Source organism: Fonsecaea pedrosoi (assembly GCF_000835455.1).
Source record: "Fonsecaea pedrosoi CBS 271.37 unplaced genomic scaffold supercont1.8, whole genome shotgun sequence".
NCBI classification, from domain to species: domain Eukaryota; kingdom Fungi; phylum Ascomycota; class Eurotiomycetes; order Chaetothyriales; family Herpotrichiellaceae; genus Fonsecaea; species Fonsecaea pedrosoi.
In genome coordinates this window covers 16,101-32,414 of record NW_013550608.1, presented here as the reverse complement: position 1 = coordinate 32,414, position 16,314 = coordinate 16,101, and the positions used below count along the sequence as shown (strand labels likewise).

The following is a 16,314-nucleotide window of genomic DNA, read 5'->3' as shown; positions in this document are numbered from 1 at the left end:
CCGGGGCTTACTATAGCATTGATCTCTTTTTTGAGATGGTGGCAGGATTGAAGTCCCTGTCTATCTTTCATCAACCCTCCTTTCCAGACAAGATCCGTGGCATACAAGATCGGAATCATCTCATTGCTCTTTTCGCAGCAATGTTTTCTCTCTCCTCCAGGTTGGCCACGGAGGACAACCTCCCTCCAGGCGAGGACACTCTGGGCATTTCTCACCAAGAACTCCACACACTCTCTCTACAGTACATCAACTCATCCTTGGAAGCTTGCACGAGTCACGCTCCCCCTCTGTGCCTGCTCCAAGCCATCACCTTAGCGGGTTTCTACAAGCTCGTGAATGGAGTATATGGGCCAGCTTGGAGGCTGGTTGGTGCCGGTGTGCGTATTGCGTACGAGCTACGACTGCACTTGATCGATTCCAAAGGATATGAGAAAGTGCCCACCCGCGACAGCGAACTCATGATATGGTCCTCGGACGAAGAGCGGCGTCGTTGCTGGTGGGCTTTATGGGAAATGGATATCTTTTCCTCGACAATCCAGCGTGCACCTACTGCCATTGACTGGAGCGCAAACGAAACATTCCTTCCAGTTGCCGACGAATACTGGTTTACAAACACCTATCAGGCCTCCTGCCTCCTGATTGGCAGTCCTGAAGAACGGTGGAAGAGACTCAAGCAGTCGGGGAATGAAAACTCCACTGCATGGGCACATCTCCTGGGGTCTCTAATGCATGATGGGCGGTTACTATGCCAGGAAAGCATCAAAGGAATCACCTCTAATATTGACCTGCCAAACGATGTTCCAAGACTTGCACAGTATTATAGTCAGGCCTACAGACTCAAAACACAAGGATTCTCGGATCGGCTTTACAGTCTTGTCAAAGCATACCAAGATGTAAGAGAGAACCTTCCCAGCACACTGGCCTATCGGGATGAACACCTATCTTTTGCCTTGACCGAAGGCGACGATCCTTATTCAACGCTTCGAACGAGCGCAGGAAAATACTCTGTACAAATGATGAGCGCCTCGGCGTCCTTTATGATTTATCAGAATTATGTTTTCGCCGATATCATCGAAGGGCTGAGCCCCCTGTCGTCTTCCCACGCTGGCCACGAAGGATCTGGTAGAGATTCTACATGCAACGAAAGGTCTCTACTCGGCAAAGGGTTCAGAAACTATCTGGAAACAAGCGACATGGTCCTGCGGCTCCTATCAAATTGTCCCGAAGACCATGTTCGTTATGCGAACCCTTACTATGCCAGTACTACGTGGATCGCTGCAGCATTACAAGTATTCAAGAGATTCACATTGCGCGATCATGACTCGACTGTTACACAACGTCAGTATGACCTCCTGCGCCGATCATATCTTCAATTCAATCAATTTTGGGACACACCAAGTGCCCTGCTGCAAAATCTCGATTCTCTCGAAGCAAGACTCGATTGCCGACACAGAGAACTCGACTTACAGGATAGCAGCGCCAGGACTACTCGGATTGATGATCAACAGTGTCATGATGACACACCTTCTTTCGCAAGCACAGAAACCATGATGGCTTCTGTGTCAGAGGATCAACTTCTCTCCACCTGGTCGGCATTGAAGGGCTCTTTGTGCAACACATCTCAGCCATCAATTAGTGATCCGACCGCTGGCTACCCGGTGTTAGTGCCTGACGACGTGGAACTGCCATCTGGTATGGGCACAAAATTTGACTCTTCGTTAAATCAAGAGACTTTTTCGGAAGCATATCCGGATCCCTGGCCAAACGATTTATTTCTGGACAATCTTGTGTGGTATTCATCAGATGTGATGGCGGGCCTCTCTCACGGGTATACTGCATGACAGCGCATTGGTGGCTAGTATCAATTGTATTCTGCACAAATTTTGCAAGGGCGAGGACTAGATATGGAGAACACTATGGTTGAAGTACCTCATTGATACTTACAGGGAGGGCAATTAATCGGAATCAGGAATTGGGCCCCCGATCATGAACCAGCTTGGAAATATATGGCATGTATCAAATTATGAGCATACAACATTGAAATATCAGCCACGGGTCCAAACTCAACGATAGCCCAAACTGTCTTATCAACAGGAAATCAAAGTGTCAATCTTTATAGGCTCAGGCAGCATTGCGGCCAAGTATTGAAACCAACACGTCTGAGAGTTTTCGCTCACATGCATCTTGACCTTCGAGGACGGCTGGAGCTCTCCAAGCAACGAAGCGATCAGGTCGAACCAAGACAACCCCTGAATCTCCAACACCGCGCACCCGCTCCCAGTCATAATAGACGTCCTCCCATTGTTGTCGAAATCCAATGGAATGCACCGCAATGGGAATTCCGAGCTTATCAGAGACACATTTGGCAGCTTCGTACCAGTGCTCTCCTCCAGGGCCCGTGAAAAGAGTGAATCCACCATGCCCGGCGAGATCGACGGTCGACACGGGTTCCGTTGGGATTGTTTTATTGAGCCACACGTGTGGCAGACGACATCCAGGATAAGTACTCTTTTCGTAGTAGAGGATGGGATCTTCGGCGGCGCGCCCGGAATGCCTAAAGGGCTCCGCTTCATCCGCGGCGTACACGCCCGGACCGCTATATGTTTGGTTCATTTCCACACCGAGCCCGTGAAATTCGTGGCATGAGTTCGTGATGGCATCCTGCAGCTGACGCCGGCGTTCACTCCCAGTTGTGGTGGGAGCACTTAGTTCGTTGAGGATGGCCTTCCGACCCTCCACATCTGGATGGAGCGCCCCCAGCGCCTCCCAGATCTTGAAATGGTCACGAAACCCGTTGTTCGCCCGCGTGATGATCTGATGGCCGACAGGTTGTCTCTCGATACTATAGGTTGAGAGCAATGAAGGATCGGCGAGGCCGCGATGGACGTACGCAAGCTTCCAGGCTAGATTGAACGCATCTTGAATACATGTGTTGGAACCTAGCCCATTGAAGGGAGGGTGACGGTGGACTGCGTCTCCGAGACAGAACCTGTTTGTGAAATTGTCAAACAACAGTTATAGAGATCCAGGGGAATCGGCTCGTTGAAGCTGGACTCACACGTTTCCCTCAGAGTATTTGACTGCAACAATCTCGTTGATGAACCATTTGGAGATGTCAATAATCTCGGTGGGGGTCTCGTCACCGATAAAATCCCTCACTCTCTGGAGGTATTCCTCCTTGGAGGGTGAGATCTGAGGGTCACAGTCTCGAGTCGGTAGTAAGATAAACATCCACTCATTCCATGGCTTGACCATGCGTACAATCCCCATCTGGCCGAACTCAGGATGCTTCTTGTCAGGCTGCATGACCCAATGCAAGTTTCCTCGTCGATGCTTGACCAAGTGGGATAGATCCGCTTTGACCAACACATTGATTGCCATACCTTGACCTGGTTTGACCGAGAGTGGAAGGTCGAGTTGTTTCACCACTTGGCTGCGTGCTCCGTCAGCCCCCAAGAGGTATTTGGTTCGGATTTGATATTCCAAGGAAGAGAGATTATCCCGCACGTTAGCAGTGATCAGGCCGCTTGCAGGGTCAGTCTCAAAGGAGAGTAACGTCGTATCGAACCTCGTCTTGAAACCTCCAAGGGTGGCGTGGCGCACGAGCACTGGCTCCAGAAGTGTCTGGGGTAGATCTACTGGTGAGCATGGACTGGCGCTTTCATAATCTCCCTAAGATATCACCGAATTAGAGAACCGGACATGCATACCATGTACGCAACTGACCTTTCTTGCAGGATCATTGCCCCACGAGTAAATCCGAGCGTATTCTTCTCCAGCCATACTATGGCACCATCGGGTATGAATCATGCAGTCCCCTTTCGACGAGAGATTCTCGAGGTCTTTGTCGAGCCCGATGTCTCGGAGACACTCTTAACTTAACTCAGCTATTACCACTCTTCAACCTTGGTTTTCGGCACGTACCTAGTGCAGCCATGTTCGTGATGTGAGCGCGTGGAGTGTTGGCTGTCCCCGGAGCATTGCTGATCATGACACCTTTCAGCCCTATCCAAGTCAGCATCGTAGTTGCTCATGGGCGGAGAAGGAACCACTATACCATAGCTCGTCAAGAACGATGCCAGAGCTGCGCCTGCGGGACCTGCACCGACAACCAGGAACTCAGTGTCGAGCGAGGAGTTCCCGGGATTTTGCGCCGAGGAAGAAATCCGCCGTACACTATGGGTTGACGGAAGATTGATACCAAAAGAACTGCTCGCCTTCATCCGGGCTCTGGGGTTCTTGTTAGCTGTATTTTGCCTGTTCGAGGGCGGTAGGAGGGCTCCGCGTGAGGTACATATCGAGCGAGAAGGGACACCATTACAAGGCAGTTCTGGGCGTTTGAAGAGAAGTGATAAGCCAGGAGGCCTGACAAGAGGGACTCGATCAAAACGCGCGCAACGTAGACTTGCCATCTTGTTCGGTACCTTCACCAGCCTTGACTGTCCATCTTCAACTTTACAGATGGGCGCGACCACATGTTATCCAGCTTGGATTGCGGGGGTATTCTTTCCATCGAGAAGGGGACGGCGATCTTGACTCGAGATCATTGGCTGGGATAATCAAGTTAATCAAAGATAGGCCGAGGCTACGTTAGCAGCCTCATGGGGCATGTGGACCGGGGGTTTCTCCGTGCTGGCTGGGAGCACGAAGCTGGTCAGGACGCAAGAAGGGTCCCGTACTACTTCGGAATGGTCACGCAACTTTTGTACGGACAGAATTTTCTGGGGCGTGAGTCCCCGAAATTGATCCAGGGACGCCAAACAAACGCATGCAGGAGTTTCGTAGGGTACTGCCTTTTCATCATAACACCGGCACATGCTATCCCCACGTGGTTATACACGTAGCATTCGACATGTAGCTCTGCAATAGCACGTCTTGCGCATGTCTGTGAGAGTCACACTTCCGAAGCTTATACTAGCCTGATGACTCCCTGTCCGTCATTCTCGGATATCATTATCCTAAACATGAAGCAAGTAGCTCAACACCTAACTTCGTTTCGAGTTTCCCACCAAAACGAACGGAAAAGAGACGTTGACCCCGGCATATATCTATCGTTTGTAAAGATACGTCACTTGAGGAATGTGCTAGAAGGCCTCTGGAGCATCTTGAGCCAGTTTTCTCCCTGCTCGGTAGCCAAAGGCCATTCCCGGTCCAATGCTGGAGCCTCCTCCCGGGTAAGCCCCCTTAAAGACACTGTTTTGATCACAACCGACTGCGTATAGTCCCTTGATAGTCTGGCCGTTCTGGTCTAGTACTTGTGCATCGTTGTTTGTTATCAACCCATACAGAGTGCTGACATTGCCGGGGTACAGCGGGAGCGCATAGAACGGACCAGTCGCGCATGGTTGAATATTGGGATTTGGTTGAACTTGCGGGTCGCCGTAGAAGCGGTCGTACGCGGTCTCGCCTCGATGGTACTGTGTATCAACCCCTGTCGAAGCGAAGTCATTATACTCAGAGACCGTCTGCATTAACGCTTGGGTAGGGACACCGATTTTCTCCGCGAGTGCGGGAATCGTGGGCGCTGAGATCAGATAGCCTTGTCTCAGTAGCTTCCAAATTGGGTAGGGCCATGGCAATGCCATTCCCATACCGTATTTGCGAAGATGCGTGCGGTCGCCGATGTAGTACGCTTTCTGGATGCCCTTCTGGTGCATGGCACTGACAAACTCCTGGTAAGGCTCCGACTCGTTTGCAAACCGTCGACCGTCAGGCCCAACAATGATGGACCCAGGCTTGGATCGATCGATCGCGAAATGTGGAAAGCGGCGTACCGGACCATTCGCGACAGGCAGGAGAGAGATAGGAGCAAAGATGGCATTCGACGGGTTCTTGGGCGGTAGAGCACCGCCGCTGGCAACACCAATCCGCTTGCCATCTCCTGTATTGCCTCGTGGGCATGCACACCATTCATGCGGGACATACTGTTTGGCCTCCTCTGATCTGCCAAAACCACCACTAGCAAGGACCACTCCCCTGCGAGCGTATACCGTGGTCTCTTTGCCTTGACGGAGAACTTGAACACCTGCGACACGCCCGTTCTCGATCACGGGGTCTGTGGCTGACGTATTGTTCCAAAGGTCCACCCCTTGCTGCTGCACAGAAAACAACAGCCGTCCCACAAGTGCATTGCCATTGGCCATGTCGGTTCCCTTGCCATAGCGAATCAGGTCTGCAGCGTAGCGAAGCGCTTTCTTCGTCACCTTGACCAGATTCGTGATACTACCAAAGGGATTGGTCACAACTGGTAACTCCTCTGGGTCTGCTTGCATCGAACCAAATGCAGAGTAGCCCTGGATTGGATAGCGAACCTGCTTGATCAATGGCCCCAGTTGACGTCCATCAAACTTTTCTGTCAGGATCGTGCGACCTGCCGAGGCACCTTTTTTCGAGACATGGTAGTCCGGCAAAGGAACAGGCTTAAAGCGAACAGCAGAGTTGTCCTCCATCCATTTCACCATCTCCGGAGCTGATTCAAGGAAAACTGGTACTTTCTTGGGGTCGTAGAGGTCTCCCAGCACCTCGTGAAGATAGATATCTGCTTGAGCTGCCGAGTCCTGCACACCTATAGCTGCTTGGTGCTTGTTGGCCGGTATCCATGCTCCGCCACCAGAGTAAGCTGTTGTGCCGCCAAAATACTGTGTCTTCTCCAAGACCATGACCTTGAGACCATGCTTTGCGGCGACGAAGGCGGTGGTTAAGCCCGAACAGCCAGAGCCGACAACTACAACATCGTAGGTAGCCTCATGCTGAGGAGCTGAGAACGAGGTTAGTGGGACCAAGAGTAACACTGACTGCTGGCCGATTCTCGAACGTACCTCGACGGGCCTGACCAATGCTAAAACAACGACGAGTCGACAATATTGTTCCGTCAACGAAGCGTGTCAGCCTTAACACGCGGGGAGGGCCAGAGAGGAAAGCCATGATGACTGCTCTTGTATCTTTCAACCAAGATCCGGTCTTCTGCGCGAAGCTATTATAACAGCTTCTAGGGCAATGATATGATTTGGACTCTGGGTTCAATCATCAACGGGACTCCATGAGCGAGTCATAAGCCAAGCCTGCCATCCAAGGGAAACCCCCCCTGACTATGTCCCTAACTACCTCCGCTGTCGCCTCAAAGTCTTTGGCTTTGTCCTAGCGTAAAATCTAGGTCGAAATACTGAAAGGCTAACGGATCCACTTCTGGTAGGAGGCGGAGAATAGAACACGGGACCTCGGAGCTCGGAATTTTTCGATAGCTATCGAGAAACTATGCTAAAGTCTGCGATATCCTCCATTTCCACCCCATGAGCCTGGCGGATGACATATTTCACATGATCCAGGGTGTCCTCCGCCAAGTACGGTTCCTCACCTCGACCCATGACTTTATCCCAATTCTCCAGAAATCCCTCTGCCGTTTCGGATTTGACCCCGGGGAACGTTGCGAGTGTTTCCCGGGCAGCCCTGTTTGCGCTCGCTGTGAACACTTCACCCGATGATGGGCACTCCTCCGAGGCGAGACTGATGACGAAGGGAACAACCCCCTATAGCGATATTAGTAAATTCCTGCGAGTTTCAATCAGCTATCATAGTGTTTAGACTTACCTCCGGCTGGAAATAAGTCCTTGTAACCTTTTTTGTGCCCTCAGACAGATCTCCCATCCTAGAGGCGGCCGATGGCATGACGCAGTTGATCTTGATGCCATCTCGTGGTGCCCAGCGACCAAGTTCTCGCGTAATGGCAAATACAGCAGCCTTCGAGGCGCTATAAGCACAGTCTCCTCCCGCGCCAAACCCGTAGATGGCGTTCGAGGATGTATTGATGATTCGGCCGTACTTCTGCCTCGCCATCCAAGAGTAGCACGCACTGGTCATCAATGTCGTTCCAAGAGTCGCTATTTCAAGCACTCTCATGAAAGCGCCGGCATCCACATCGTCATGTGGGGACATCTTGCCAGCGATCCCAGCGTTGTTTATCAGAATGTCGACAGTGCCAAACTCCTTGACGGTGTCGGCCACAATTTCCTTGGCTGCAGCCACAGAAGAAACATCGTGGCTATCTGCAATCGCAATGCCCCCGGCAGCTTTGATTTCTTCAACCACCGCTCGTGCGCGAGCACTTGTTCCCGGTTGTCCATCTAGGGTCCCGCCATAGTCGTTGACGACGACCTTAGCCCCTCTCTTTGCCAATTCCAAGGCGTAAAGGCGACCTAAGCCTCCGCCAGCGCCGGTAACAATTGCAACTCTTCCTCGAACAGACATGACCGTATTAGCTTGCTTATCCTATTGGCCTCAGGTGAACGCGTAATCTGTTTTGAATGGGGATAGAAAAAGCAATCAGATATCCAGCTATGTGTTCCGGGACGACGACTTGATATCTGTCAGCTTTGAGCAGCGCAGCTCGTGGCAATATGGCTCTTCATGGTCGCTGATGTAAGGTATGAAGCTACGAACTCGAGGCGGGGTAGCCTTACCGGCCCTGGCGGGCAACGTGTATTCTCCCCATTTACTTGAACATTCATTATTGCGCAACCTGATTTGACCACTTTACCGTCGGTATGATTTCGAATGTGACAGGGTTGAGATAGAGGAAGGAAAGAGCTCACCCGATCAGCTGCCTACTCTCCTTGGTGTATTTCCGAGGGTTTGATGTTGAGGACTTCGGGGCATCTTCATGGCCATCGGTGATTCATGGACTAATTCCCGGAGGGACTCCGTTGTAGTCTAACTGTAGTAAGACTGGCGGTAGTTAGGTCTCCTCTGGGGCCCCGCTGGAGGTTCTGAACCGACATCGTCTGACAAAACGTCCTTTGGGACTGGACCAAAAGGGAATACCCTGCCCGCCACCCCGAGTTCAATATTAATGACATCATGGAAGGGAGATAAGGGTTACTTGACTTGGTGGGTTGGGTCGCCTATAATGCTGACTAAAAGCCATTCCACCACGTGTAAGCCAGGCTTCATTATAATATCTGTGGTCTGTGGCAACAGGGGGAGTGGTTGTCTTCTGGTTTGTAGAATACCTCTTGAGGCTAGTCACCCGATCCACCAGCCTCCGTAAGTCGTACTGACCTACTTTCGACGATTGAATACGAGGTTTCGTATTACAAGACAGTCTTGTATTGTTGAGATCTTGTTTATGTCTTTGCTATTGGGCGAGAGCTAGTTCCACTGGGACATAAAGCTCATTGCGCTCGACAGTTCCCGCTCAATACATGCCAGATGATCCGCACTTCTCGGTGTGATATCGACCTTGAAAGGTAACGGACACATCAGAATAGCCGACGTGTACGCGTTCTCGTCGAGGTGGATGACCTCGCCAGTAATAGGATCCTTTGGCTCGGAGATATCGAATGCCCATAGTAGCTTCGCCGCGATCCGCCACATATTCCTTTCTGCCAAGTGCAAGCCGGGGCACATTCTTCTGCCAGCGCCGTAGCCATAATGATGTACAAGCTCAAATTAGTATCATCATGAGAAGTCACCACGGGAAGTACTTATCTCGGTTATTGTAGTCAGGGCTGACTGCGTACTCGTTCGCTAACTTGGGATGGTCAAGATAGCGGTCTGGATTGAAATGGTCGTGATTTGGAAAATCTGACTCATTGTGGTGCAAGGCCCATATGCCCACAAAAACCATCGAGCCTTTAGGTATCAGCATTCCCTCGTACTCATCATCTGAAATTGTCAGTATCTTGCTAGCATGGCACTGTGGGTGGGATTAATAGACCTTGAGTGACCATATGAGGGAGACCGGCAGGAGCTCTGTCTCCGTCAGCACATTCTATCCTCGGTCGTGAGAGCTAAAGGCCATATGATTTGACTACTTACGTAGGTCGCCATCTCATTCCTTCTTTAACGATACAGTTGATGTACGGTAGCTTGTCGAAATCTGAAAATAATGGTGCCCTGTCAGTCCCACAAAGAGCGTCGATCTCTACTCTTGCGCGCTGTTGAACGTGGGGATACTTCGCCATGGCTAGAATTAGTGTTAGAATATGGTTCGCAGTTGTATCTGCGCCTGCCTCAAGAAGTTCTCCGAATAGGTTGTTGAAAGCATGTGTCGATAGAGGCCAGCCTTTCTCATTATATTCGTCGATTTTGGCATCAATAAAACAGTCTCTTTTGTCTCCGCGTGCTCTTCGCTCATCGACGATAGCTCGAGCCTTATCCCACATTTCGTCCATCATTTTGCGACACTTCTCGGCCCTACTCTTCCAACTACCTGGAAGGTATTTCAGAATTGGGAACTCATCGATCGGGGGGTTCGCCCCGGGCTCCTGAACATGAAGCCACTAGAATAAAAGTCAGAAATGATCGAATGAGAAAGGGGGATGTAACAAGATCTTACCAGGTCCATTAGCTCGTAAAAGTCTTTGTACCAGAATGACTCCAGGCTTGTCGCTCGGTGCCCCCAGATAAGAGATCCTGCTACTGAGACAGTGTACAGGCGTGCATAGTCGAATATTCTGGACGGATCTTTGAGAATATTATTCATGAATATAACCGCCCTGGATATTGTCAACTTAGTACGCACTCAAACATAGCTGGTGTGAATCATGGAGACATACTCTGCTTCCTGTATCTTCCAGTGCTTCTCATCCAGTGACTTGGGGTTCAAGTTTCGCGTTACAACGGTTCGCTTCTCTCTCCACGACGGGCCTTGAGGCTCAAGGGTCAAATGGTCACCATGAGTCACGAAGTTGGAGACGTAATTGAATGGTCGGTCTGAGTAGATGCTCCCTTTCTTCTCCAAGAGGTTGTTAATAGCTCGCCGATCAGAGAGAACCACAATATTCGTGGGACCAATGGTCAAAGAGAAGATAGGCCCATATACGTCGGCCCAGGACTTGAACCTGCGCACATTAGCTACTGTCAGAGCTAGGCATGTACATCCATCTGTCGTACTTTCTCCCCAGACCCGTGATCGGTATTTGGTGAGCGTTGCCCAGGATTGGGATTGTGGGTGGCCCCGGGGGCATACGTGGATGTCTACGGCCAACATGAAACAGTCGGTATAGCGGGTAGGAGAAGACTAGAATAAGGGCAATCAGGACGATAAAAGGGCCCATGTTGAGAGACTTCGATGGCAGGCCAGGATTGCAGTAGACAGAATATCGCGTTTTCAATAAAAATATGTTCAATATATCGAGATACAGGAGGATGGGATGCTGGCGTCTCCTAATTTATAACACAACTACTACTTGCGTGTATGTATTTCGCTATCCTTCTAATGCTATAGGCTGCGCAAGCTCGGTGGTTTTGTCTGTAGATCAGTATTGGATCGCCCATTCCGAGACTGTCGATGCTGAATGACGAGGTATCACAGAGACTCGTTTGGCCTACACTGAGCGTAGGAGTATGTGTACGGTGTACAATTATGGACCTACAGCATAAGCATACCCCAGAAGGTAGGGAATCCATTTGTTAGCATAAATCTCCGCACCGAACCCCGGAATTTACTCCATTTGAAGTTGGCCATGTTAAAAGCACCGATAGGTAGGGTCCCTTGAGGCAGCACCAGTCATAATCAGGCCGATTAATACTCCGGCTGACAATTTATGTTACCTACTTCGGCCATACGCATTGCAGCTGTGGAGACAAATACTTCTAATGAGCCTAGACCTTTACCCTTCTTTCCCTATTGGATCAGGAGGGTGGGACATCGTTTCCACGGCATCATCCAGAGTATATTTATTGCGCTCCACCGTGGTATCATTACCTGATTCTCCAGAAGAATCACTGTCTAATACACCACTGTTGATGACTCTTCCAATGTCGTAGCATCTGTAGCTGTGTTGTAAGACAAGCAATAGTATTGGAGAGCTCGCTCGGAGAGTGTCGTATAAAATTCAGTTGGTCAGATGAGGTTTCCCAAGTGAGATAGTTAACCGCTATTGCTAGCATATGTTCCTCGATGTGCGAGTCTAGATCCCCCCACATACTACAGAACGGAGCCCGTATAGTGCTCTGTAGCCCACGAGGACATCCTGTTTCTCTTCTCCCTGGGGTATCCCGTCGAATCCCAAATTTGGAGGAGAATTTCCGAGATTTAGAATTTTCACCCCAGCTTCACCCATGCATTGAGCTTAGATTGTGGAGGTTAAAGACTCCGTCCTGCTCCCCAGGTCATCGCTAGCGAGCCAGGTGCAGACTGGTCTTAAAACTCTTTATTTTCGTTCTCAAGATCTTCAGTCAAGACTCCCTTCCCCCAGCCAGGCTCCTACCTGTCATAAACAGTGACCATGTCTACTACTCCTGATCTTGGGGATAGCTATGCCCCTATGAAGCCGCACACAACTTGGATCAACATCATCACTATACTTGCGGCTGCAACGGCAAGTTTCAACTTTGGTTATTCCAACAATGCCATTGCTGGGACGATCGCCCAAACCTCATTTGTTGAGTACTTCTTGATGAAGGACCCAACGTCTCGCGTGGGAGGAATGCTTGGAGCGTAAGGACTCGGCCATCCCTCGCTTCTAGTCACTTTATCTCTGACCTGACTGGCTAGGTTCTTTGGTGGAGGTTTCATTGGAAGTGTGATTCAGAGCCCCATATCCTCGCGCTTCGGGAGACGACCTTGCAACATGGCGGCCGCAGTCATTATCATGATAGCTGGAGCTCTCCAAGCTGGCAGCGTCCACATCGCAATGTTCCTCGTTGCTCGTGTCCTCAATGGAATCGGAGCTGGTATCATCATCGCGAATACGCCAGTCTACATGAGCGAAATTGCGCCCGCTCATACTCGCGGTATTCTGGTCAGCTTCCAGGGGATCTCGATCACCGGCGCCTACATTTTCTCATCCGTCTTCGCTCTCGCGTTCCACTTTGTCGATCATTCTTATCAGTGGCGCTTGCAATATATCATTCTGACCGCAGTTGCATTACTCTTGGTGGCGACCATGTATTTCATCCCGGAAAGTCCTCGGTGGCTCATGGTAAGAGTGGCCCTACCTTTAAGAAAGTGCGACAGCGATGCTAACACCGTATCCCAGGACAATGGACGAGCTGATGACGCCTGGGCGGTTCTGCAGAAGCTGCACAAGTCGAAGAAAGACCCCACGGCGAAACTTGCACGTATGGAATATATCCAAATCAAGGCGCAGATTGAAGAAGAAAAGGTTTGTTGTATTGAACTCCAGGAAGGCCACATGAATACTAAAGTCGATAGTCTTTACCTTCTGGTTACTGGTATATCCTGAAAACGCCTCACATGCGCAAACGAGCCATCTGTGGATCCATTGTTTGGGTCATGGGACAATCGACTGGAATCGTTGTTATCGCAAACTTCGCACCACAGCTCTTTGCTGGTCTGGGATACAGTAACGTACTTCAATTGGGGCTTTCCGTCGTCTGGGTCACAGTATGTGCAATCGGAACTTGGCTCAGCAGTCTTCTCATTGAACGTCTCGGCCGCGTGAAGCAACTTGGTAGGTGGCGCCGTATTGACGTCTCATCAAGCTCAATTAACACTATTCTAGCTCTGGGAGGCTATCTCTGCAGTATTTGCCTCATCATTGAGGCAGTCCTCCAGAAATACTACATCGGATCCTCTAACGCAGCAGGTCTCAAAGCTGCTACTGCGATGTATTTCATCTTTGTCTTCATCTTCGGGCTGTTTATCGAGTGTCCTGGCTATACCTACATCGTTGAAATCTGGCCAACTCACCTCCGAAGTGAGGGTGCGACGATCGGCTTTGTGTCCTACTTCATAATGACCATCGTGTACAACAGCCCAGCGGCGGAAGCCTTTGCAACCATAGGATGGCGCTATTACTTTGTGATGATCGCGGTCTGCATCGTATCCAACACCTTCCTTCTCTGGTATTGTCCTGAGGTAAGATTCATGCTCCTTTTAGGAAGTATTGGATGATTAACCTTGAACAGACTGCCGGATTGACCTTGGAAGAAATTGCAGCTAGATTTGGAGACCATGTGGCTGTGGAGATCTCTGCTATCGACGTCAATAAGCTCGAATTTGAGAAGACTGGAGAAAAGCGAGTGGAAAGTGTCGAAGAAGCGTGAGCTGGTGTCACGAAGGTGATTGTAGTGCAGTATGCTTTATTCCAAGGCTAAGCAGGCAACAGCAGTCGCGTCGCTGTTCGAGTTTGATGTCAATAGTGCGCCCTCTTCTGTTACAGGAAGAATGGACTGAATTTACAATTTTGCAATTACAAGGGCAATTGACTAGAGAGGCGATCAAAGCATTCTCTCCAAATGGTACATTTATCGAACATAATCGCTACGATCCGTAGTCTGACCGAAATCTCCCCAGATACTCGGAGTATACACACTGGTGTTCAGCTAGAGCCAGGCGAAGGGAAACAGTGGCCATCTCCAGAAACGTTCGCGGTGTAGTGTACGGCCATGGCCTCTCAATAGCAAAGTCCCACATCAAAAGGCTGTCCTTCAATCGACAAGTCCGGGGGGTCGGGAAAGCCCCTGGACACATGACTAATTGTATTCTGGAAGACACCTCGCAGACATCATTAGGAGCGAGAGAGAACCGAGTCTGGTTTCCCTGCGAAGTGTGCATTCGACCAAAGCGTGGCAATATGGAGATGTCGATTGGGTGGGGCGGACTGATTTCGGTCGATTTACTTGAAGCCCAAATCGAGCGGGCGAAATGTGGGGTCATCTTCAATGGAACAACCCTCACGATCCGTCAGAGAATCTCTGGGGATCCATTTCATCCAGTCAAACTCAAAGATGGCGATGTTTTCTCTTGTGAAGGGCAGTGGTCATATGCTTCCCTTTCCCTTGCTCATTCTGTCAATCAGACAATTGTACCAAGGCACTTCTCAAACACCATGGCAGACCAATCACAAGTTATCCAGCTTATTATGGTCCCTCATCGACCGGTACACACCGATGCGGAGATCAATAAGGACCTCGCTCCAGCTTTTGATATACTACAAAGGTCTGCATGAGACACTCGATTCCTAGTCGATTGCAACGAGGCTCACTGACGCGCTACGAGCAGGACCAAAGGACTGCAAGCCATATGGAGAGGGAGAAAGCATGAAGACCGCCACACCCAGGTTGCCCTCCTTTTATGGGAGAGCTTAGAGGCAAGTCATGCGTTCTTCACAAGCTCCGAATACAGCGAGTTTCACAAAGTCATTCAGCCCGCGATGAACGGGAGGAAAATTGAATGGCAGAACCATGCTTCAATTAAAGCAGGCGGACTTAGCGACAAGGAACATTTGACCAAGACACTTCAGTCACCCGCAATCGAGGTCGCCCTGACGAAAGTCGTCGAAGGTGGCGTGCAAGGCTACTATTCCCAGTTTCAGAAGATTGTCGTCCCCATCCTGGATAACGACCCTGGGTGCGATGGACATTTCATCAGTCCTCTACTGGAAAACCCCCAGAACCAGCTTCTTTTGATCAACTGGAAGTCCGTGGATGTACGTATGGCCTCCTCTTACTTCGACTAGACTGTGAAAGCTAATGGACCTAGGCTCATCATGAAGATTTTGAGAAAAAGCCAACGTTCAAGGCGTGTATTGATGGGCTCAAGGATTATTATGCTGAGTTTGTTATCCCCTGGCATATCGTGGGACTTCAGTTGATTCAAGGTGGACCTTAATTAAGAAGGCGCACCATGATAGCTTTTCCTTCTCCTATTGGAGTCCCCTACTGAAGGTAGCATTAGTTATTATCTAGGTATAAGGGTGAAAAGCGAATTGTTCACCTCTTCTGGATCCATCTTATATGTAGGTTAGTCAGTATAAGGTCGATGAGATAACTAAGACCTGATTACTAACAGCTACTTCATAAGACTCCAAGTGAAGTTAGCTATAGCGATGTTAAAGGTGGTTAACTGTCAGGAACAGCCTATATAGATAGGCAGAGTATGGCGATAGGTAAGGGGTAGGTATAGGTATTCCTTAATCACATATGTTTACTAAGACTTAAAGCATGAGGGAAGGGAAGCTTCCCTATTATAATAGGAGAATCTACAGACTGGAACGTAATTAGTGGAATTTACCTACATAATGCACAGGTAGACACTCCTACCTTCTAATTAGCTAGATCTAAGACACTAGGTCTAAGAGTTCTTTTCCTCCAAGATCCTACTGAGCGTATTCTCATGTTTAGCGCTAGATTTCTTGCGGGTAAGAGACCCACTTCAGACGTGTAGCGCGAAAAACTGCGGGTTAGCGTGTGTAGTGAGAGATGAAAACGCGTAGCGCCGAACGCGAGCTCGCAGTACAAGACCCGTTGGAGAGGTGTAAGTATCGTGTGTTTGGCTCGGTCATGGCTGCCGAGAAGCGAATAACTCTGTTGGATCAATGGCGCCTCATTCTCGTCTGCCCAGAGCAA

General features: G+C 49.9%; 7 protein-coding genes across 7 annotated transcripts; 3 read left to right on the top strand and 4 right to left on the bottom strand.

Annotated features, from left to right (window-relative positions):
* Positions 1 to 35: 35 nt before the first annotated feature.
* Z517_11301 (uncharacterized protein) lies at positions 36 to 1,841 on the top strand (the record flags this gene model as incomplete). The annotated part of the gene is made up of 1 exon (XM_013422885.1): positions 36 to 1,841. One exon carries the CDS (start codon positions 36 to 38, stop codon positions 1,839 to 1,841), a length of 1,806 nt encoding a protein of 601 aa, XP_013278339.1.
* A 280-nt stretch (positions 1,842 to 2,121) lies between these two features.
* On the bottom strand, positions 2,122 to 4,021 carry Z517_11300 (uncharacterized protein; the record flags this gene model as incomplete). Its single annotated transcript, XM_013422884.1, has 4 exons — positions 2,122 to 2,989; positions 3,059 to 3,672; positions 3,727 to 3,872; positions 3,925 to 4,021. 4 exons carry the CDS (start codon positions 4,019 to 4,021, stop codon positions 2,122 to 2,124), a joined length of 1,725 nt encoding a protein of 574 aa, XP_013278338.1.
* A 1,063-nt stretch (positions 4,022 to 5,084) lies between these two features.
* Positions 5,085 to 6,924, bottom strand: Z517_11299 (uncharacterized protein; the record flags this gene model as incomplete). Its single annotated transcript, XM_013422883.1, has 2 exons — positions 5,085 to 6,757; positions 6,819 to 6,924. 2 exons carry the CDS (start codon positions 6,922 to 6,924, stop codon positions 5,085 to 5,087), a joined length of 1,779 nt encoding a protein of 592 aa, XP_013278337.1.
* Positions 6,925 to 7,241: 317 nt separating this feature from the next.
* On the bottom strand, positions 7,242 to 8,244 carry Z517_11298 (uncharacterized protein; the record flags this gene model as incomplete). Its single annotated transcript, XM_013422882.1, has 2 exons — positions 7,242 to 7,526; positions 7,588 to 8,244. 2 exons carry the CDS (start codon positions 8,242 to 8,244, stop codon positions 7,242 to 7,244), a joined length of 942 nt encoding a protein of 313 aa, XP_013278336.1.
* A 900-nt stretch (positions 8,245 to 9,144) lies between these two features.
* Positions 9,145 to 11,054, bottom strand: Z517_11297 (uncharacterized protein; the record flags this gene model as incomplete). The annotated part of the gene is made up of 7 exons (XM_013422881.1): positions 9,145 to 9,406; positions 9,480 to 9,660; positions 9,713 to 9,747; positions 9,814 to 10,277; positions 10,334 to 10,493; positions 10,554 to 10,838; positions 10,891 to 11,054. The coding sequence occupies 7 exons, from the start codon at positions 11,052 to 11,054 to the stop codon at positions 9,145 to 9,147; spliced, it is 1,551 nt and encodes a 516-aa protein (XP_013278335.1).
* Positions 11,055 to 12,227: 1,173 nt separating this feature from the next.
* Z517_11296 (uncharacterized protein) lies at positions 12,228 to 14,010 on the top strand (the record flags this gene model as incomplete). Its single annotated transcript, XM_013422880.1, has 6 exons — positions 12,228 to 12,439; positions 12,497 to 12,923; positions 12,981 to 13,106; positions 13,157 to 13,415; positions 13,467 to 13,822; positions 13,873 to 14,010. 6 exons carry the CDS (start codon positions 12,228 to 12,230, stop codon positions 14,008 to 14,010), a joined length of 1,518 nt encoding a protein of 505 aa, XP_013278334.1.
* A 1,109-nt stretch (positions 14,011 to 15,119) lies between these two features.
* Z517_11295 (uncharacterized protein) lies at positions 15,120 to 15,577 on the top strand (the record flags this gene model as incomplete). Its single annotated transcript, XM_013422879.1, has 2 exons — positions 15,120 to 15,395; positions 15,449 to 15,577. The coding sequence occupies 2 exons, from the start codon at positions 15,120 to 15,122 to the stop codon at positions 15,575 to 15,577; spliced, it is 405 nt and encodes a 134-aa protein (XP_013278333.1).
* Positions 15,578 to 16,314: the final 737 nt, after the last annotated feature.